Consider the following 22,259-nt stretch of genomic DNA (forward strand, 5'->3'; position numbering starts at 1 on the left):
CCAAACTTGAGAAGAAGCAGTGTGGGAAGAGTTAGGCTCAAACATCATGCAAACCTTCATGTGACCTATCATATTCCCTGGCCTGAGATCTGTTCCCTCACTCATTTTTGGTAACTGGTGCTCAGTCCTTTTGCAGTCTCAAGCCCTGACATTTGTGTGCAGAGTGGGAAGGGTCATACAGGGTGGTCAGCATGTGGTCTTGTTCAGGGAAAGCTGGGGAATACCACCCTTCCAAGAAACTGATTCAGTCACAGTAAAAATACTTTATGGAGGTTTAAGTGGGAAGGAATGGAAGTAACATAGTGCTGGAGTTGAGGCAGAAGAAAAGTTAAATGCAGGCTTCTAGGAAGTACTCCAGAAGAGTAACTGCTAAATCACTGAAGGCTGGGTCTCTAACCTGTCTTTAATCACTACTCTAGCTTCCAATAGAGTGATTTTCAATATTCTACCTGTAGAAAGAGAAGATGACATTGACTCCACTATGCCTTTTATGTCCTGAGTCCAGCCAGTGTCACAAAACACCTCTATGTTGGGGACACTGCTGACCTGTGGTTAGCCCAAATAATTTGCCTAAAAACTGTCTTTAACATTCAGTATTTTAATTCTCATATAACTCATCTGGGGCACTGTTTAGCCATTATCACAACTTGGGTCATCACTTTCAAATCTGCCTGAATTTTCACATCTCTGTCTCTATTAAACAGCTTTCACTCTCACTTCCTCCTAACAACACTTCTAACTGGAAGAAGAGTTACAATCAAACTATCTGTTCAGTTAACAGACCCAGGCTCATCCCATCACTCTTCCACCTGCAATGCTGGCCCATGCTTTCCCTACACCCTGCAGTCTCTGATCTGCACCACATTCCCCAGGCTGCTGCTGAGTGTAACTATTGAGGAGACATGGAGTGTACAGTGCAAAAGTGGAAACAGAATCCATGGTGAGGTGCACAAGGGCATCCAGAAATATGGAGCATACATCCCACCAAAAGCCATGGGATCCATGCTCCCAGCCCATGCATGCAGTGTGCTGCAGGCATCAGGGCACCAGGGCCTGGATTCACACTTCTTGGACCTGCAGCCAGAACTCACATTGTGTGCTGAGCTCAGCAATTACCTGATTTATCTCTTCATTCCATCCCAGAGAGGAGTGAAGTACCGCGTTTTTCCCTCCTCTTCAGAGGCACCTGATGCCCCTTTGGGGATGACACCAGATCCAGCCCATCCCTCGTGCCTGCCTGAGCAGAAATGTTGCCCTTTACAGTGCTGGGCTCCTGGCCAGCCCTCCTGCAGCCAGAGGCTGTGTGTGCAAAGGGCCGGCGTGTTTGCACAGCCCCACTCCATTCAGCCTCTCCCAACAGCTGCTCCGGGGGTGATGGGGGAGCCAGATCCTCTTCCTGACCCCCTGGGGACAGTCTTGGCCAGGTCTGTTTATTCATTGATTTGAGAAATCCAGCTGCAATTATAAACAAGCTATTGAGAGAAGAAGGCTGAGCTGGGGACTTGGCTCAGGGCAGGGCCTTTTGCCACTGTGCTCAAATCTGTGCTTGCTTCATTGTCCCCACCACCATCACATGCATGATGCAGTCACAGTGCTGATTTCATCACTTCACTATGCATCACACAACTTTCTGGTAGCAGAAAACCCTTCTACCAAAGTCTCAAGACTCTGTGAGAAAGGAGACAGAAACAATCCTGGTCATTTTTCACTTCTCACTGCCATTAGCCTGTCACATTGACTTTGTCAGGCAGCACTGAATCCCTGATCCTCACTGGCATAACTGGCTCCTGCAAAAAACCAGCCTAGGCCCTGATTGCATGGGGCAGCTTGATCTATTTCCCCAAAGGTGTCAGTGTTCCATCAGTTCAGGTTTATTTTAATTTGGAATAAATCCTAAAATCTTGCTAACCCTTTCTTGTCAAGCTGCTTTTACATTTGGCACACAGTTTTGCTGAGAACATGGTGACCAGTTCCAAAGGAGAGATGTTTGGGAGCCTTAAACATCCTTAGTTACAACACAGAGTGTCTTCAAAATAAAAAATGTTGTGGAATTACAGAATGGTTGATACCAGACAGAACATATGAAGATTGCCTACACCAATCTCCTTCTCAAACGAGAGACAGCTAGAGAAATTTTACAGAGCCTTGTCCAATCATCTTTTGAGTATCTCCAAAGCCACAGACACACAACCAATGTTACAAAGTTTGGCCAACATCACCATAAAGCCATCATTCTTTTGTTTAAATGTCTCCCTGCTCACAATCTGTACTTGTACCTGGAAGTACAAAGAGATATAAGATCCACCCTGACTCTTCTCCTCTCCAGGCTGAATATTGCCCATTCTCTCAGCCTCTGCTCATATGATGGTATCATGCTCACCACTGGAGTACTGGCTTCAACCTCTCATGGTTGCTCTTGGATTGTTCTCAGATTAAACAGGCCATTAGTAGGTGGTATTTTCTTCTCACTACTCTATACAATAATCAATTCACCACCCAGTCTTTCTATTTTAGATAGTTTAGCTTGTTAATTTCTCCTTACAGCCTTAAACCACAGTCCCACCATGGTTTTTTTCTGAGCTGTCTCCAGTTTTCCAGCCTGCCTGTAATTGTGGCACCATACCCAGGATTTCCCCATGAGGTATCAAATCCTGATCACTCACTCCTTCTTCCCACACTCACATTTAGGCCAGCAGGGATCTTGTTAGCTGTTTTGCTGAAGATTTGACCATCCCTACTCTGCCCCTCTTTAGCCATGCAAGGAGCCCATTTGCCTTTTTTAACAAGACAACACAGTAAGAACTCATGCAATCTTGTGTACCCTCTTGGCAAGTTTTTAGGGGTCCTTTTGAAATGATGGCTCTTAGTCTTATGTGTTCCTACCTAATTATGTTTCTCCTGCCTGTAAGAAAATGTATTTTGTTTGAATATACATAATCTATCAAGTTATTCAGATCTCTTTGAGTAGCCTCTTGCTACCACCCTATTTATACTTGTGTCATCTGTAGGGTTTTACCTGCTTCCTATTTTCCTTAAAATCATGATCAGAAATGTTAACTAGTTTCCATTTAACAACTGATTCTTGCAGAAAGCAAACAAAATACAGCATTCCAACCAGACAATTATTTCCTCTGCCTATTGAAAGTTCTTAATCCACTTAATCTATATTTTATGCACTTTTCATAGTGCATCTTCTGAATCAATACAACATACCACAATTCTCTTTTTATCCATAGGTCATGCCTTACAAAACTCTGTACCATAACACTATGGATTCATGGTATCAAACACGACTTCATTATAAAATTGAATGTCTCATTCCAAAAAGCCACATTCCTGTTCTGTAATTCTCCATTAGCAAGAACCTGTAACAAATTTTCCGCTGTTTTTCACTAAATAGTTGCCAGCTACCAGGTCCATTGGTCTTAAGGCTTCTCCATTTTAAATACAGGAACTGTGGTGGCACTTTAACGTTCCTCTGCTATTCCTACAGTAATTAAAGAGTGATTAAAGCCAAATCTCAGCTGGCTGGAGTTGAACAGCATTTATTATGATTTCAAGTCAAGAAAGATTCTAAGAGATGGAAGTAAGCAGAAGAAAACTATGTATTCGACAGTGTGAGCATAATGCTGTTTGGTAAGGTAAGTTGGGGAGTTGGAAGGAAGACTCAAAACATAAGTGATGCAGGGAGCAGGAATAGCACAAAATAGTGGTACAGAGGTGATGTTGCTGAGAGAGGAGTGAGTAAAAGTGATGGGTAGTGTTAGTAGAGAAGTTAAGTAATGCTAAAATGCCAGTGCGTGAGAAGAAGCTGGGAAAAAAGAGCTGGAGGTTGGAAAAGCAGAAAGAGTGTGTGCAGGAAAGGGTCTGACATGAAAACTGAACTGAAATATTAGGAAGTATAATGCTGGGACATTGCATTTTTAGAAGTTATGAAGCCTCTGAGAGTGGAAAACAAGCTGTGAGTTTCCAGCAAAAGACCAGGTTAAATGCAGGAAGGGATTATTACCAACAACAAAATCCTGGGGATTGAAAAAACATAGAAAAGTAAAAAGGGCTACTAATCCCTAATTCCCTCTTTGCTACTCCGTTTCAGGATTAAAATGTGTAGGAGGATATGGGGCATTAGGAGAGGTGTGTGTCTAGGGAAGAGTTAAAGGTGTCTGATAGGAAAGGAGAGAAGGAAGGTCTTCTAGAGGGGTAACCAGGCATGTAGAAGAGCATGAGGACATTGTCTTAGGACCTGAAGGCAGCACAAGGGAAGAGATATGTTTGAGGAAACCTTAACACCACAACCATTCCCCAGCCATCATCCATGGCCACGTGCCCAGCCCCTCCACCCCGGCATCCTGAAGCCACCCTCCAGGGTCCTGGTGCAGGCACAGGTAGCATTCAGGAATGGCCCCTGCCTTGGACAGCTTGTCTGAGATAGCTGCAAGTTCTGATATGCTCTCTGTTTTCCAACCCAACAGTGGGTCCTGATAGGCATTTATTATGAGGGAAAACAAGCCACATACAGAAAGACAAAAGTACATATTTTGATCTATTTTGAGACACGGCATTTGCTGCAGCCTAAATAAATCCCTGGAGTTCCTGTGGCTAGGAAACAAGTGGGTGCTTCACACACAGTCATTTCCAAGAGAAAGATGTTTCCAAGCCAGGAGGAGGTGGCACTGGGCAGCACTGAGCCATGGGGTGAGGACCATCAGAGCTTGACTGTGTGGCTGCAGGGACAGCGCTGCAGAGAAGCTGCTCTCTGGGTCAGCATGGCCTCTCAGGCCCAGGCCACCATGGTCCCCAACCCTGAAGCCCCTGGCAGGCTGAGACCCTCCAGGGCGGGGAGCAGGCTCTAGGAGCCCAGGGCAGCCTCCTCGCCCTCCAGCCGCCACGGGCAGTGCACGTAGCGCAGCACGCCGCCGACAGGGCCGCGCTCGGCGGGGTCGAGAGCCAGCAGGCTCCGCAGCATGGCCGCAGCCTCGGCCGTCAGGCGCTTCCAGTGCCGGGGCACGTCCTTCTCCAGGCCTGTCTGCTGCCACTGCACGAAGTCCTCGAAGAAAGGGTCCTCCGGCAGGCTCTGCTCCCAGGGGAAGTAGCCGGTCAGCAGGCAGAAGAGCAGCACCCCGAAGGCCCAGGCGTCCATGCTGGCGTCGATGGGCACGCCCTGGGCGTCGGCGGTGCTGCTCAGCTCGGGGGCAGTGTAGGGGATCACCCCGGCCACCAGCCTGAGCTTGGTGCCCTTGGGCCGCGTGAGGCCGAAGTCGGTGAGCTTGACGCGGCGGCAGTGCGGGTCGAAGAGCAGCACGTTCTCGGGCTTGATGTCGCGGTACACCAGCCCCCGGCTGTGGATGAACTCCAGCGCGCTCACCAGCTGCTGGGCACACTGCTTGGCGGCCGGCTCGGGGATCCCATCCTGCACGGGGACAGGGGGTGGCACACACAGGGCACCTCAGCCCTGCCAGCTCTCACCGGCTCTGCTCTGGCAAAGACCTTCGCATTCCCCGCCTCGCCAGCCCGCAGCTGCTGCAGTGCTGCAGGCCCCAGACAGGCCCACAGCCACCGCCTTTATCTCCCTCCCTCTGACCCAGCCGCCCTTCAGCTACAGCCAGTCCCCATGGCCCTGCAGCAGCACTCACGCGGGGTTTGATGATCGAGATGAGGTCTTTGTGCAGCGCTGGCTCGTAGAGGAAACCATAGTACTGGCTGGACTCGATGGCAATTCCAAACATCCCGATGATGGCAGGGTGCGTGGCGAGGGACAGTGCTACACAATACTCATACAGGAAGGTGTGCAGCTTGGTACTGGCTTTGGGCAGCAGCTTGAGAGCCATAGGAGTCCCTGGGGATGGGAAAAGAGAGTTGGACTCCTCTGGAAGTCACACACCACGGCAGGACAGAGCAGCCACAACCACGGGGAGGTCTCTAGTGGAAAGTTTGTATGGATATACCCTGTGGACACCAGGTCTGGAAACAGGCACTGCCAGGGGTGTGAGTTTTGAGCCTGGGGCTTGCAAAGAGCTGCGCAAGAGTCCAGTTTGGGCAGAGTGCGGACATTCAGGATACATGGGCCCATCAGTCTTGAGCTGGGAAACAGCAGTCTAGAGCACTGATATGGCCAACCCAGGACCTTCACTCACACCCTCTGTCCTTGGGCCTTAGGGTGCCAGCTCAGGCTTGGGACTCCTGACTGAACCTTGTGGTGGGACTGCTTTCCATTTATACCACATCCATGCTGGTTTCTATCTGGCCTATCTGCGAACTCTCTTGATCCTGACTCGTGGATTTATTTCCCAGCTTGACCTTGGACCTGTCTCATCACTATAACCTTGCCAGATGTTCTGGGCTGCCCCCTGGCATCACCTGGTCCCCGGCTGGATGTAATGGAATGGCTCCTGGCTGGGGAGGTCCCCATCCTGCTGGTCTCCCTGGGAATCCTCCCTGCCATGCCTGGTGCCTGGCCCTGAGGTACCACCAGGCCACCCCACACCCCGTGCCCTGGTGAGCAGAGAGGGGACACACACAGTGGTTCACAGAGCACAGTCAGTTCCTCACCTCTCTGCCTGTGGGTCACCAGCATCACGTGGCCATACTTGCCCCTGCCCAGCTCCCGGATAACCTCGTAGTGCTCCGCCACCTCGGCGCGCACCAGGCTCTGAGCGGTGATCTCCAGGAGCTCCTCCAGCTTGGTTGGTGCTGCTCTCCCTGACACTGCTGCAGTCACAGCTGAGCTCTCGGCCATCCCTGAGCACTGCACAAACAGCCAGAGTCAGGAATATCACAGCACTCACAGGGAAAGCCAGGTCAGACATGCAGCACAAACCGTGCCATGGCAGGGCATATTTCTGCCACTTGGAGCCTGAGCACTCTTGCTGCTGTGCTAGAGTTGAATTTACACTTTTACACACATATTTTACAGCACATTTCTGAGAAAAGCCTCTCATTGTAGAAAAAGTCTCTGTATTGAAGGGAGCTTCCTTCAGCCCCTTAATCCTTTTGCCTAGTATTAGACAACAGGCAAAACATTAGCAGAGTCCCAGATTTTCAAGTGTGACCCAGTCACCCTACCTTGTTCTCCTTAGCCTACTGCAGCAAGACCTCATCTCTCTACTCAGAATTCCACCTCTGCTGCTCACTGGAGAAAGTCCTGAGGATGAGACAGACCTGTCCCTTAGGCTGAGGCACAGCTAGCACGTGACAAAAGGCAGAGTGCCCTGAGGAAGCCAAAGGGAGCTCAGTACCTCAAATGCCTGATGACTTTTCTAACCAAAAGTCATGCATCTGTGCAGCCAAGTAGCTTACACAGGAAGTAACCTAGGACATCAGTGGCATTTTGAGCTACAGCCAGCTGCTTCATTTCAGAGAAGTGTATTTTCACTTTCCCCAGCCAGCTACAAGGCAGCATTTTAAGGCCTCTGTGGCAGTGTTCTCTCCCTTCTACCTCCTTGTGCTCTGAACTTTGGGCCTGGGAGTTCCTCCTGGCCTTGGAGCAAGGTCACAGAACCAGAGTCACAGCACGGTAAATGGCAGAAAGAATTTCTGGAGACCACTTACTGCAACAACCTGCTCAGAGGAGGGTTAACTGGAGCAGGTTGTCCTATGCCCAAACCAGTTTTAAATATCTACAAGGCTGAAGACTCCACAGCTGCTGCGGGTGACCTGTTCCAGTGTTCAATCACCTTTGTGGTAAAAAAGATTTTTACTGAAATTCTGTTTCAGGCCCACTGCCTCTTGTTCTGTCACTCAGTATCATCTGATACTGTGATATGAATGGTTGTGTATTTTTGCAGGCATTTATATGCATCAATCAGATGATTCCCTTCAAGCCTTCTCTTCTTGAGGCTGATCCAGTCCCAGCTCTGCTATGAGAGAGACTCCCATCTCTAAACTGTCTTCACAGTCTGGATTTGTTCCAGTATGTCCACACCCCTCTTCTGCAAAGGAACCCCACTGCTGCTAAATCCAGTCATTCTTCAAAATAAAGACATTTGGAAAAAAATAATTATTTAAACCTGGAAAATCTACAACAAGGCTGGATTTCTACAGCAGCCTGGGACTATTTGTGGGAACATTCCCCTTATCTTCCCTTCCCTCTCTCCTAGACCGCATTTCTAAATCTTATCCAATTCAGAAGTGCCAAGTAATTTGCTCTAGTTTTCTGCAAAGGTTTTGGCTTGGTGCAAGAGTCAACAGCAGTCAAATTAAGTACATTCCATAGAGTGCAACAATGAGCAAGTGTTTGCAAGGGAGGGAACAAATGGGAGGCTGGAGAGAAATCACATGGAAAAAGGGTCTGGAAAGCCTTTTCCAGATATTTCTTTGAAGTTCTCCTGTTTGCTACACAGCCAATGAGGCTTGTGAAATTCCAGACAGCAAGGACATCTCAGAACTCACAAATGGATCCACCCTGCCAACAATATTTCCAACTGGTGCTTCCTCATTTAAGTGTTATAGAGAGAAAAAATTAGGTGGAATATAGAGAAAAAACCTAAAATGTAATAGACATGGAAAAGGCATAGACCTCCCTTTGATATTAGATAAGCTAAAGCCACATTAAATAGTGGAGTAGAGCTACAGGAGAGATGTCTGCTTGTCATTTGAAGAACATGTTATATCAATATTTGTGAAAAAGGTATCAAAATATTTTCTGCAAGACAGTGTTTCTCCTATATCAAATTAATGGTCACATACAAGTTCTTGACAAATAATTGTTCACAATTTTCTTAGATAACTGAAATTCTCAAACCTGAGTTAGGTAAAATTTCATCCCTTGTATGCTGGCCACTTGTTACTGCAATTTAGCCTAAAGGTTAGAATCTTCTGACTGCATCAACTTTAATTATTATTCAAAAGTTATATACTCTTCAAATATCTAGTAATTAATATGTTTTATTTGCACTGAATTATTTTCAACACGGTTCATCCCTCTGGTATGATTCATTATTTCTCTCCTATTTAGTATTCTAAAACTTGCTTTTGTGAGTGGGAGGATATGCTTTTCTGTATATTCTTGGTTCTCAAATCACTTCAGGGAATTAAATTTCAGTCCATAAGATTTTGCAAATAAAAAAACCCAGAACAACCCAAATCCCAAAAATCCTTGTATCCTTACACTCCTCAATTCAACTCCAACATAGGTGGAATACATCCATACTTCCATCCATGGCCTCACTGGCATGGGAGGGCAAATGGTCCAGGTTCAGAGTAGAGCAATAAAGTGAAAGAGCCAGCTTGGAAGAACTGATCATCCAGAGGATATGGGTAGAGTTTCTTGAGGGGCTGTGACCTGTGGGTCAGATCAGGGCTCCTTATGAAGGAAGCCCCAGCTGTAGTCACTCCAGAACAGTTTGCAGACTTTGGCCATTGCTGCTCTTGGAGTCATTAATTACAAGACAAAGTCCATACTTGAGAAAACAGCTGACTTTGTCAGGTCTTTCTTTGAGATGCCATTGTGATTAGCTAGGAAGATAAGTGAAGATCAAATTTGGGTCACTGCTGAGTAGAGTGTGCCTGAGTGCTCTGCACCTACTTCTGATACCTTCCAAAGTGTCATTTTCCCTTTGCAGATTGACAAGCACTGAAGAGGAGGTCACCAGGGCCCTGGCCAGGATGCGTTCAGCATTAGGCTGAGCTGTATTGAAGGCAGCAGGCAGAGTCCTACTCAAAACTGTTCTTTCCACCACTATCCTTTCTGTGCTTCATCCCTGCTATAGAGGTCTTGTTTCCAGGCTGCTGATTGTGAGAAACTGTTCCTCAAAAGAATCTTTAATTACAGCAGCAAAAAGCTCACATCCTTTACACCATCAAGAGATACTTCTGAACAAGCTGAAAAGCTAAGGGGGATCTAGCCTATGGAGATACAATGTCTTAGTCCAGTTATTCTGGTTCTTCAATCAAAATGATTAATATATTTCATGCAGAAAAGCACTTCATGCATGTCAAAAACCAAAGACAGTGTGATCTCTGTATAACAGAGACAGTGCTATGATGACAGAATCACAGAGGTGTTTAGGTTGGAAGGGACCTCTTGAGATCATCTAATCCAATTCCCCTGCTCAAGCTGCAGCAACTGAAGCAGGTTGTTAAGGAAGGTGTTCAGCCAGGTCTTGAATATCTCCATAGATGGAGATTCCCATCAATGATCATTGCTTGGAAGAGTCTGTCTCCCTTTTCCTCATTACCCCTCATCAGATATTTATACACACCAATAAGATCCCCTCTGAGCCTTCTCTTTTTCAAGCTGAAGAGTTTCAGCTGTTTCAGCCTCTTCTCATATCAAAGATACTTTATTAAAAATGGCCTTGAGCATATGGCATGTGGGGTCCACTTTCTTGTCTGACCTTCTACAGGGCTTTAACACAAACCAAATAACAGATAGCATCTGGGGCATCTCTTTCAAAAAGTCATTCAGGCTTGATCCAAAGACAATTGGTCAATTATAAATGCCAGTGTGAACATTCTTGCTGCTAGGCATTTGTATGATAACCTAATCTGAATTTACCTAACCTGCTGCTGAAGTTTCTCAGATAGAGGAAAGAGGTTTCTAATACCTGTTAAATTTCTCCAGACTCTTGCAGGGTTTATATGCACTGTGGTCAGAGGTATGACCACAGGCTATGAGAACATATTTTCAATTAATTACATTGTGTAAAACTATTAGACTGAAGCTCAGGCTATGCATTTAACCAATGCATATTTAGGCTTCACAAAGCATCTGTCACACTGTGCTTCTGTAGTGCCTGCAGCAGTTAGCTGAAAAACAGATGTGATGCTGCCACAAAATGTGGTTACATTTTGAACTGAGAATAAGCATCCCTATGCTCCTTGATTAAGACACCCCTCAGTCTTCTTATTGATCCAATGCCTTCAAAAAACTTTCTGCTTAATTGTCAAACCAAGCTCTCAGATTGTCCAGCCTGATTGTCCAACTCTCAGATTTGTTTCATGGCTCTTTTCTAAAGCTTCATAATTTTTCTCCTCCCATCCCCCATGTTAAAACCCCGACTGCCTTGGGAGGTTTCTGGCCTCCTGTCACACATTCAGCTAGAAGAATGACAGGCTGTACTACCTTATACATCCATTATGAATCCAGAGTTTTTTCAAATTACTGGGTAATGTTGGGGGGAAAATTAACTTCCTCTTTAACACCCTTTATGGGTGCTGCCTACCTGGTTTCTACCTGAATATTTTTGCACCATGTTTAGTAGAGCACATTTTGCTCAAATGGATTTAGTGTATCAAGTAATTCAGATCACATCACTCAATTGTTATCACACTTCTGCTTAGGGCCTGTGTAAGGATCAGTGATCTGCAGGCACTTCCCACCATCCTCTAAATTGTTGGTTTGAAGCAGTTCTCATCCTGGTATTGGTTCATAAAGCACATGCCTGAAATATCCCATTCACTGGTTGTTTCCTGAAAGTTATCTGTACAAATTCATCCTGGTATTGGTCTAAATCAAGACACATTTTTAATTAATTTTTTAAAAGCTCATCCTATAGTATATAGTACAGGAAAAGACCACATTTTATTGTTCTCATCCTACACCATTTTTTTAAATCCTAACTCTGTTACAATACTTTTACCTTTGTCAATGATCTAGAAGAAAACACTGAAATCATCCAGAAAATGTTTGCAAAAGGCACAAAAAGGGTTTGGTAGACAATGCATTGCTTGGTAAAACTAGTGCATGCATATACACACAAACAAAAGGGTTTCAAATGACCAAAGAAGTCAGGATTTTACTCTGGCATTGCATGGGTGACAGCAAAAATGAAAAAAAAAAAGAAAAAAAAATTCATATTAATCAGACACGTCTGACACGTCTAGGTTCAGGCTGCTTAATGGGCACTATGTAAATCCAGAAATGTAGATTTGGTATAGCCTCACTACTTTTACAGGCCTTGAGACACTGGATGATACAAAACTGCAGTAGAAATAATCTACAGTGATATAGATACACATCTTAATGTTACAGATACAAGTTTAAGAGCATAACAGAACAAGGGTTACTGATGTTACAGATTCCACTTCTGCATTCACTCTGCTAAAGAGAATGCCCTAAAAGAATCAGTTGCAGGAAACATCAGCAGTGAGAGTCAAACTAACATTTTCCAAACGCTAAATTAAGAAAGTAGGCTTCACTATAAACAAAACAAAACAAAACAAAACAACAACAACAAAAAAATAGAGACAGCTGTTCAGTTTCACGTAGGCTGAGATTATTGTAACAAAAGAAGAGATCTGTTCAGAGGCGATGTGCCTCTTACAGTGAACTCCTGTTTCTGCAGAGGTTCCTACATACAGATGCCATGAGACAGTCTGAAATTCAATCTCCAAAAATCAGCTGAGTTAGGAAAGCTGTATTTCTGAAGAGCTGGCCACCTGTTAACAGCTTCTGCACTACAATTGAGAATATCACACGCCAGTGGAATTTGTATTTTTATAATAAATTTATTTTTCCATTTGCTCTGCTTTGTATTCTTTTTCATCTACCTTTTTATGATGTCTCTTGAAATTTTAAAAATATATTGATATGAGGAATACCTGGGTAAACTTCCTGATCGCTTCTGGAGGCTGATAGACCAACAGAACCAGTTACTGGATGTTTTCTACCTTTTTAATGATCAGTGAGCCCACAATTCAGTAAGCAACCACTGGTGCCCCAGTTTGATAGAAAAAGGGCAATGGCAAGAGGGCTGAAAATTACAGGGGAAACTTCCAGGGGAGCTGTCTTTATAGCTTATTGAACAGATAGTGAAGAAGTTACTCTGTCATCTGTATAAACCTTTCTGAGTACTGGAATTTCACTAAAAAGGCTCTTCTAGTTAGGTAAAAGCTTTATAATAAAACCAATGCATGAAGCAGAAGTGAGGCCATTTCAGACCTCCGTTGTGGTGCAGATTCCGTGAAGAAGGATATTTGCCCCTAAAAATCTCATCAAACATTATGGAAGAATATTCTTCCATCTTCGTAACTTTTGGTTCGAGAACGGCATCTCTTTTTTTTTTTTTTTTTTTTTTTTTTTTTTCCCTAAAAGGTCCGCTCTGGTGCAAACCACGTTTAATACAGCACGGGATAAGAACAGATCATCGCAATGTTTGCTTGTGGCCTTGCTGCTGGCAGATTTACGAGCTTCTCTCTAAAACTGGTCAGCAGGCTAGTTAGGCTTAATCTCTCTGCAGATGGCATGACTGTGCCGGCGGCAGAGCTGTGTTTTGCTGTCCTGGGCAGAGACACCCAGCAGCTCCCGGAGAGCCCGCACGCCTGTCCGCAGCACCAGCACACCACAGCCTCCTCGGGCACAAAGCCGCAGCAACGCCACTGGCACCAAGCACATCGCACCTTGCTGCCAGCACCACCCCACCCAACACGAGGGGACACAGAGCGACCTTCCAGGGCAAAGCCGCCAAGCTCTCCATCAGCCCTGGGGGGAATGGGTGCACGCACCACGCTCGAGTCCCCAAAACCAGCTTGGCAGCGGTGGGTGCCCTTTCACACGCCTGCCCGGTGCCTTCCATCCTGCCAGCGCTGTCACTGCCCTTCCCCGGTGCTTTCGGGCAGCACCAAGCCCCTCACCTCGTCCAGCAGCGAGCGCAGCCGCCTCCCCGCCGCAGCCGGGCGCAGCCTGCGCCGGCAGCCGGAGGGGCTCGGCGAGCGGGGCGCGGCTCCGCCCCGTCCCACGGCTCGGGCTGGGGGCACTGCCTCCGCCTGAAGGTGACCTCCGGGAGGGGGAAAGCACTGTCCGTCTGCCCTCCTTTCCAGGAGTCGGGGTGGGATTGTTCCTGCTCTAGCCATAGCGTTATAGCCCCCAGGGACGCGCTGGCAGACCCACCTCGTTCAGCCCTTTGCTCCAGCTCGGGCTCTCGTTACAGCCTAAGGAGCAAAGCAGCGCCCTGGGCTGGAACAAGGTCCTGGCTCCAGGGCTGTGCCAAGGAGGACTCGGTTGCTGAGGGCAGGATCAGAACGGCCATGGGCTGCCGGTGCTTGGCCTTGGCTACCAAAGGTTTCTGTGCCAGTGAGCCAGAGGCCAGGCACAGACCATGGCTGGCTCGGGGACTCTCTTGGGGCTCTGCGGGTCAGGATCCTCACACACACCGGTGTGCAGAGCATTGTGGTGAAGCTGAAACCATTAATGACAGCCACAAAGACTTGCAAGCATCCCATCTATTCTTAGTACCTGCCCCCAGAGCATACTTTGGTGCCAAGGTCTTCCTCCTTCCACTTGAGCATGGAGATGAAAACAGCTCCTGGCTGCATGGACACTATGCAGGCCCTGGATCTGAGCTCTAGAACACTGCTTTTTTTCTCTCAAGGAAGTGGATCAGTTTGTGTATCTGAAGCAGTAGTGCATGCAGCTAGGACATGGGTGTGTCACAGCATTGGCCTCCCTGCTCCCTAGAGCCCATGCTGGGCACTTGTGATGAGCCTCAGTACTCCCAGGGGTCAGAGAATTGGGAGAAAGGCTGGGAGAGGTGAAAGACAGTCTAAGAGAAAAGAGCAGCCCCCATGAACATTAATACTCTGGGTCTCCAGAGAGAACCATCTCACCTGATCTCAGAAGGAAGAAGAATTCTGCCAAGGGCTTGTCACTCAGTGCTGTGCCCTCAGAGAGGGGCAATGGGGTGAGATGCACTGGACTGCTGCCACAGCCCTGTGAAGAGCCAGCCTGCTGCCACTCCGAGATGGTGCAGATCAGAGGGCAAGAGGAGTAGCAGTCAGGCTCCCAGCTGTCCCTGTGCTTCTGGATAAGAGGTGGGGAGTGGGATTGTTTTGCTGATGACCTAAAGGTCTTGTGCCATTCAAGGCTGCACCTTCACACCCATTCTGAAAGGCGTGATTGGGAACAGCCTGCAGTGTGCAAAGTCCCTACAGGCAGGAACATTACAGTGAGGGGTGATGGGAATGTACCAAAGAAACCTATCCAATATCCAAGAACTCAGCACTGGGATAAATGGTGTAGTGTAACCACTGCTCTCCAGGAACAGGGACCCTGTATAATCTAGTCTTCTGGTGGAAAGTGTGAGACTATGGCCTCTACTTGAAAGACAAGTCAGAACTGAAAAATGTCCCTGGGGACTTGCTATCATTTACATCAAAGTTGTTATAATTAACAACACAATGCTGGGAAAGCAGCCCAGGTTCCCTGACTCCCCCAGTCCCTCTCTCCTTCTCTGCAATCACTATCTTAAATATGCTTCCAGATATAGGAGCAAAATATAGTAGTGTTCCTTATTTTCCAATTAATTTTTTGAGAGACAGAATTATTACATTATCCCTTCCTATTGAGATGGGCACCTGTTGAGGGGTTTGGTTTAGAGAAGAGACCTCTTCCACAGCCTTACCTGGACTGCACTGACAAGCAGCAATTTCACTAAGAGCTTGCTCCTGATCTGCCATTCATCTGACCCTACATCTGCAGAGCTTGTCCTGCATTCCTCATTGGCAGGGAATATGTCACGTACTGTGTATCACATGTGTGTTTGAGAATCCCTGACCTCCACTCCCTGGGCACTGGGCACAGCACAGCTGTTGGAGGCCCTAGAGCTGCTGCACTACTGATGAAGTCCACACTAGTGCATTTCAACAGCAATTTAATTTGTTAATTTAACACCTACACCTCTCTCACCCATGCTGCACACACATTTTGTCCGGCTGGCAACCAAGATGTTGGTCAAAGCCAATACTGACAGAATATGGAAATATGATGTAACCAAAACTGCCATAGTTTCTTGGAAAGTTTGGTCCCAGGCTGTTGAGGAGGTAGAGCTAGGAGGGAGAGAGGGGTGTGGGAAAGATGTTTCTTGAGGTCTTATTTTACTTCTCATGATCCTGCTCTGATTTTGTTAGCAATAAATTCAATTAATATCTCTCATTCAAGCATGTCTTTCCAGTGAAAATATTGGTGAATGATCTCTCCTGGTCCTTATTTCAACCCATGAAGCCTTTGTTATATTTTCTCTTTCTTTGTCCAGCGATGGAGGGAGAGTGATAGAGAGGGGTTTTGGTGGGTGTTTGACATCCATCCAGGGTCAGCCCACTAGTGTGACACACACAAGCATTGGGGTTGGCCTATGATATGTAACAAACACTGTATGAAAATGCCTTATTTTCCTTCTCTGAACTATGGTTGGTTTAACATGACGAATATCCTGTCTCTTGCATGTCTGGGTCAGAATAGGCAGTACACAGGAAAATAACAGAATATGAAAATTTCCAAGGACCAGACATAGCAGCCAGTGTCACAAAGCCATAGAAGTGGCAACTGCATGAGGGACAGCTGGACTGAAGTAACTACAGTAAAGGGGCATAGTCAAGAAGGGCTCTTTTTTTCATCCTTTCTCTTCCATTATTGCTCATCCTCAGCATACACACAGCAGCTGTTTCACTCACATCAGAACAGCAGCAGTTCTTCAAGTAAAGGCACATACAGGATCAGGTCGGAGAGTGCTCTGTAGTCAGATGAGGCCAGATGTATGGTTACAAAGGAACACTGCCCCTCCAAGGAGAAATCCACCATCTTCCAGCAAGTACCCTAAGGACCATAGAGGGAACTAGCTTTCCCAACACACTTTCAGCAGGACACTCAGTTTCCCAAGTGTTGGTCCCTTTTTTTCCCTGGCTAATGGCTCTGATGATTTCCACAGGAGCTGGGTGAGGAGGTCTATACTTGTTTCAGGATTACCCAGCCCAACACAGCTCTTTAGTTCCCATTTTATATTGTCAGAGACACCAAAAGCATCTAAGGGGATGGAAGATTTGATGCCATTTGCACCCAATAGAGCACTCTTTGAAGGTGTGTAGGCTTATCAGCAGGGGTATGTGTGAGACAAAGCTGCTGAAATATGAATGTCAGGTTCCTTTACCTAAAGGGCCTAAAATGGTACTGCTCTTTTAATACTGTAGTCCATGGCAATGCTTAGTTTGTTTCTATATTTTCAAACTGACCACAAGCATTTACTCAGAACATCTCTGTTAGCAGCTTTTCAGAGCAGTCATAATCCCTTCATTTCCAGCACTAAATTTTGCTCAGCCTTTTTCAGATCCAGTTTTGTGCTGGAGAATCACTCTTTGACTTTCCCCATTGCCCTTCTGCTTCTGTTAAAAATTCTGTGAGCTGCCAACCCTTTCCTCCCCCCAGCCTCAGCACACAGGCAGGCAAGCCAATCTGCAGGGTACTACAAGGTGTGGGCTGCCTCCCAGGAGAGCTGGGGCCCTGAGCTCTCCTTGGCACACAGGGTACTCAGAGGAGTCCACAGCTGCATGGACCATTTGTGCTCTGAGGTCATTCAGTGCTACCCCATCACTGAGGAATCTGCTGGCCGCCTTCCTGACAATGCCAAACAGTGTCCCACCTCACTTTCCAGCTAACACAACAGTCATGCTGAGCCTGCTCCCCAGAAGTGCTTCCCAGCCATGTTCCCCATCTTGGTCAAAAACCCTCACACCTGAAACCTCTGGTCACCCACTAAACCTGCTTCAAACATTCTGCTCAGTCCCACTTCAACCTACTCCCTTCACTTGCTGTTAGGTGCATTGGGTGCAGAATGATTGCAAGAGGCAGTGCTAATGCAATGGAATCCATGAGCACTGATCCCAGTGCTTCAGAGCAATGCTGGGGCAGTGCTCTTCCAACCCAGCACAGGCACAGGGATCCAAAATAGCTGTATTTTTAATATTTTCCATCTCTCTGTCTTTGAAGCAAGGCAAAATGATGGTTCCTGGCTATCTCTCAATTCTTCAGCAGCTTCTTGCCTGCCTCTAGCAATGGTCTGGAAGGCAGAGACTCCTATTCCCTGAGGAAGGCTGACCCCTTCTGTGCTACCCTACCTCATCCTTACAGCTTCATCTGCATAGAGAAGAAGGCCAGCACCCTGCAAAACATCTACCAGCCAGCTCCTAGGGACCACTGCTGCTGGGACACTGTTCCCAGTGTTGCTGTCTGTCTAATGTCCAGGCACTGCACTTGTCTCTTCTGGGGCTGTCCAAAAAATTGAGGGGAAGGGAGGCATCCCCTACGTCATCCATGAAGATGCTGAATAAAACTACTCCTAGGAGTAATACATGGGCTATGTTTGGAGGAAAAACTCACTGCTCTCTCGAGGTTCCTAAGTGAAGAGGGAGGAGCTGATCTCTGCTTCCTTGGTTCCAGTGACAGGATAATTCAAAGCTGTGCATGAAGTAGCTTTTCTTTACCAAGGAAGGTTCATTTTTTTACCAAGGTAGGATCTTTGCTAGCTTGGGCTTGCCTTCTTACCATCCTACCCTCTAGGAGTTGTAGAATCTGTCAGTTGCTGTGGGCTCTGGAGATTTTTCAGGTTCCATAGCCCATCCAGGGAACTGCCTTCTGAGGGATGATCTGTGGACCTGACACAAGCTAGGTTACCCAGCTGTGCTTTGCTCCTAGGGGAGCTCAGGTACAGTTTAAGTCTTCCAGAGAGATTTCATCAGCCTCACTGATCTCATGGAAACAGGCTTCTCTCAAGGGAGGCTGAGAGCCTTCCATCATCAGAGAGCTGGAGAGAGACACTTGTGTGGAGATGTTAGCAGGGATTGTTCCAGAGATGAAAGGAGCCCAAAAAAAAGAGGTCTGAAGTAGGTTCAAACTGGGCATGAAGAAGCATTTCTTTACCAAGAAGGTGATAAATCACTGGAACAGGTTCCTAGAGAGGTGGCCAATGCCAGCAAGCATCTCAGTGTTTAAGAGGTACTTGGACAATGGCCTTAATAACATGCTTTAACTTTGACTTTGAAGTGGTCAGGCAGTTGGACTGGATAATCCTCTCCTCTCCTCTCCTCTCCTCTCCTCTCCTCTCCTCTCCTCTCCTCTCCTCTCCTCTCCTCTCCTCTCCTCTCCTCTCCTCTCCTCTCCTCTCCTCTCCTCTCCTCTCCTCTCCTCTCCTCTCCTCTCCTCTCCTCTCCTCTCCTCTCCTCTCCTCTCCTCTCCTCTCCTCTCCTCTCCTCTCCTCTCCTCTCCTCTCCTCTCCTCTCCTCTCCTCTCCTCTCCTCTCCTCTCCTCTCCTCTCCTCTCCTCTCCTCTCCTCTCGTCCTTCTCCACCCTGAGAAGTGTACCATGCTCCTTTTTTGCTTCCTGTCCTTTGCTCAACTTTCATTCCATAAAAGGACCTTTCCTCCAACCCTTAAGTAGTTTCCTGTGCTTATTGAGACCCTCATAGAAACCAGCATGGGTATGATGTGGAGTTTCCCTTTGCAGGAGCCACACTGAGTCTTTATCACAAGACTATTACCAAGACTATTCTTCAGTCTTAGCCTTTATAATAGACACCTGTCTCTTACTATTGATGGAAGTCAGACTCACCAGATTCACCAGGAATTTTTGTAGTGAATGGGTCACACCAGCAATCCATCAGTGCACAGGCACAGAGACACTAATGACAGACAGGTTATACAGCTCGGCCAGCAGTTCGCAGTTTCACATTTGAATTCCTTCAGGACTTTCAGGCAAATGTCATGCAGTCCAAGTGACTTACTAACATTCAAAGTATCTGTCTGGTCTTACTTCCAGCTAAGTTGTTCCCTCTGACCAATCCACTACAAATATGGCATCAGGAGTGAAATTGTTCCCACCAAACATTGCACTCCGCTGCTGGAAGGTAGAAAAACAACTGTATCACTGTCTGTACGTAGCTCCATGTCTGACTTCCAGACAGACATGAAAGAAAGTTTTAAAAATTCCTTAACTGCTTGGGATAAACATTTAAAGTCTGACATTTTGACAAATTCACATCTTGAGCTAAATACATCTTTGTCCCTTTCCCAGGACCATGGCTGCTGGCGTGTCTCTTGCTACATCTGCAGGGTTACTGGGAGGAAGAGGTAAGAAGTCAAGACTGGTTTGGAAAAAATATAGCAGTGGAAACTGGACTCAAATGGCACTAGGGGGTGATATTAAACTAAATAAAAGTGCATTAATTGAACAGATTAATTTATCCCGTCTGAAATTCAGTTCCACAGAAGTGACCTCTCCAAAGAGATTTCATCAGCCTCTCTGATCACATGGAAACAGACTTCTCTCAAGGGAGGCTGAGAGCCTTCCCTCATCAAGAGAGCTGGAGAGAGACACTGGTGTGAGATGTTAGCATGGATTGTTTCAGAGATGAAAGGAGCCCAAAAAAAGAAGGTCTTTTGACCTTGAGTCCATCAATCCATGGTAACTCCACCAACTGCAACACAATTTCTTCAACTTACAACATATTTTGGCTCAAATTGCACTTATCTTCCAAAGGAGATAAGCTCAGAATGGTTCCAACAAAATTATGTGTAGTATGAAGAGAAGCTATACGTAGCATAGCAAAAAAAATCCCAACCCATAAAAGCAAAACCAAACAAAACAAACCAACCAAAAAAACCCCACAACTAATGCAAAATAGTAAGACCTGGAATTCATTGCTCTTAAAGGCTCTTATTTCCTGGACAATTCTAAAGACATGTTTTCAAAAACTAGGAGGCCAGGGTGGGTGGAGAGCAGGGAGGGGAGCAAGAGGGCAGTGTCCTCAGACTTTCTAAAACCACAGATATCAGTAATTCCTGGAGGAGCCCAGAGCACCTAGAGTGACTGTGTATCATTGCCCAACCATCTAGTTTCCTGAGATACTGCTGCTCTCCACCATTGTGCACATTTAGTTCAGTACCAGCTCACTTCTACTGTAAGACCTCATAGCACAGCTGAGCTAGCAGAGATCACAGGCTTATGCTACAGGACACTTGTCTTCCCATGGGGGCACCTCTATGTAACTTCATTTAAGGCATCACTATCAGAATCAGTCTTCTGCTTAGATGAAATTCAAAGTGATTTTCTTCACAGCCCCTGACTCAGATTTGTGACCATGGCCAGCTGCCAGTGATAAGTCAGGACTTATAAAAAGTAGATAATTTGCTCCATGAGGGAAGACACAGATCAAAGCTTCTTCCATAAGAACCACATAAACTCCTAAAAAGCCATGTCTTGGAGTTCCTGCACTATACTCTGCTATTCCTTCAGAGGAAGAAATGTCTGGGGTATTTGTGATGATCTGGCTGGACCATGAGAGTGGTGCCTGTCATGTTGTCCAGTGGCTCTCTGCCACAGCTTGGAAAGATGAACACTGTCCAGCTAATGAGTTATTTTATTTCAGTGATCTCATGTTTAAAGCATCATTTCCTTAGTCTGAGGCTCTCCCACAGGGTCAGTAAATTCCACATTCAAAGAAGATTTTAATTCCTTGGTGAGTGACAAGCTGGAATGGCGATTTGAGCCCTAATCCCTCTTTTGAGTGGTGAATGAAGCATCTTGTCATTAGTACATTAAACAGATGCTATCAGAGATATCATGGGAATAGCAAACACCATCAATCTGAGCCAGCTGGAAAGCAGTAAGCCTTGGAATGGTACCCTCTCTACCCCATCAGCCTGCAAGGAACTGCCAAGCCCTCCCCACCTCCCTCTTACTGGTATAGCATGAACCAATACAGACATCTTTCTTTTCCTTTCTCTCCCAGCTCTTTTCCTGATTTCAGACTCACCATTCCCCAATTTATATGGGAGAAAGAAATAATTAACTGTTCATCTTCATTAATTCCTGATTCACCTCTTGCTTTGAGTTGTTTACCTTGACTTTCTACCAAAACATCCTGACATGTTTCTCTTCAGCCCCCTCTGCATGTACCACTTGGCATCAGCCCAGCAGAAAAAGTGCATTTAGAGAGGCAATGAAACTACAGCTCAGCAAGGGAAAGGGTGGGTAAAAAAAATACCAGGTGACAATTCTTCCCCAAGAAGCTTTTGTCTTACTGGGGAGTAACTTCTATCACCTCACCGATTTTTCTGACTGCTTCCTGGATTATCTTGTGTTGAGCAATCCCTGGGAATTTAACTTTGCACTTTGGCATACGATCTACCAACCACCCAGCAACAGCCATGAAGCAGCAGAAGGCCACCTGTCTCCTACAGTGCCATTGCTCACAGTGTGATGGAGAAAGGCTTAGTGACAGCAAGAAGTGTTTATCTCCTCAGATCTCTTGGGCACCTGGCAATGGAAATATCCCCTGCTTTGCCTCTCCAGTGCTGACTCACTGCCTCTCCTCTCTCCTTTGAAGCAGATCTCACTTTATCTCTCTCCACAGAGAGGCTCTACCTCCACTTAGTACTGCTGAATTTTTGCTCCTCTTTAATGGAGACATGTCTGCTAACATTATATGGTGTTCATTCAGGGCTGATTCCTGGCTCATTAAGCCAGGAAAGTGGAGCAGAGGCATGGGATACCCGTG

The 22,259-nt window shown here is 46.4% G+C and overlaps 1 protein-coding gene across 1 annotated transcript; it reads right to left on the reverse strand.

The window, feature by feature from the left end:
* Window positions 1-3,529: 3,529 nt before the first annotated feature.
* On the reverse strand, window positions 3,530-13,791 carry LOC130248795 (serine/threonine-protein kinase SBK2-like). Its single transcript, XM_056482813.1, has 4 exons — window positions 13,573-13,791; window positions 6,550-6,745; window positions 5,634-5,836; window positions 3,530-5,410 (listed from the first exon to the last, which is right to left on the reverse strand). The coding sequence occupies exons 1-4, from the start codon at window positions 13,789-13,791 to the stop codon at window positions 4,850-4,852; spliced, it is 1,179 nt and encodes a 392-aa protein (XP_056338788.1). The 3' UTR covers window positions 3,530-4,849.
* Window positions 13,792-22,259: the final 8,468 nt, after the last annotated feature.

This window comes from Oenanthe melanoleuca, chromosome 2, assembly GCF_029582105.1.
Source record: "Oenanthe melanoleuca isolate GR-GAL-2019-014 chromosome 2, OMel1.0, whole genome shotgun sequence".
In the NCBI taxonomy this organism is placed as follows: domain Eukaryota; kingdom Metazoa; phylum Chordata; class Aves; order Passeriformes; family Muscicapidae; genus Oenanthe; species Oenanthe melanoleuca.

Coding starts and splice junctions, on each gene's coding strand:
- LOC130248795 (XM_056482813.1), bottom strand. CDS start 13,791: ATGGCTAGAGCAGGAACAATCCCACCCCGACTCCTGGAAAGGAGGGCA. Junction 6,746..13,572: donor TGCGCTCGCTGCTGGACGAG/GTGAGGGGCTTG, acceptor CTGTTTGTGCAG/TGCTCAGGGATGGCCGAGAG. Junction 5,411..5,633: donor TCTCGATCATCAAACCCCGC/GTGAGTGCTGCT, acceptor GTCCCCGTGCAG/GATGGGATCCCCGAGCCGGC.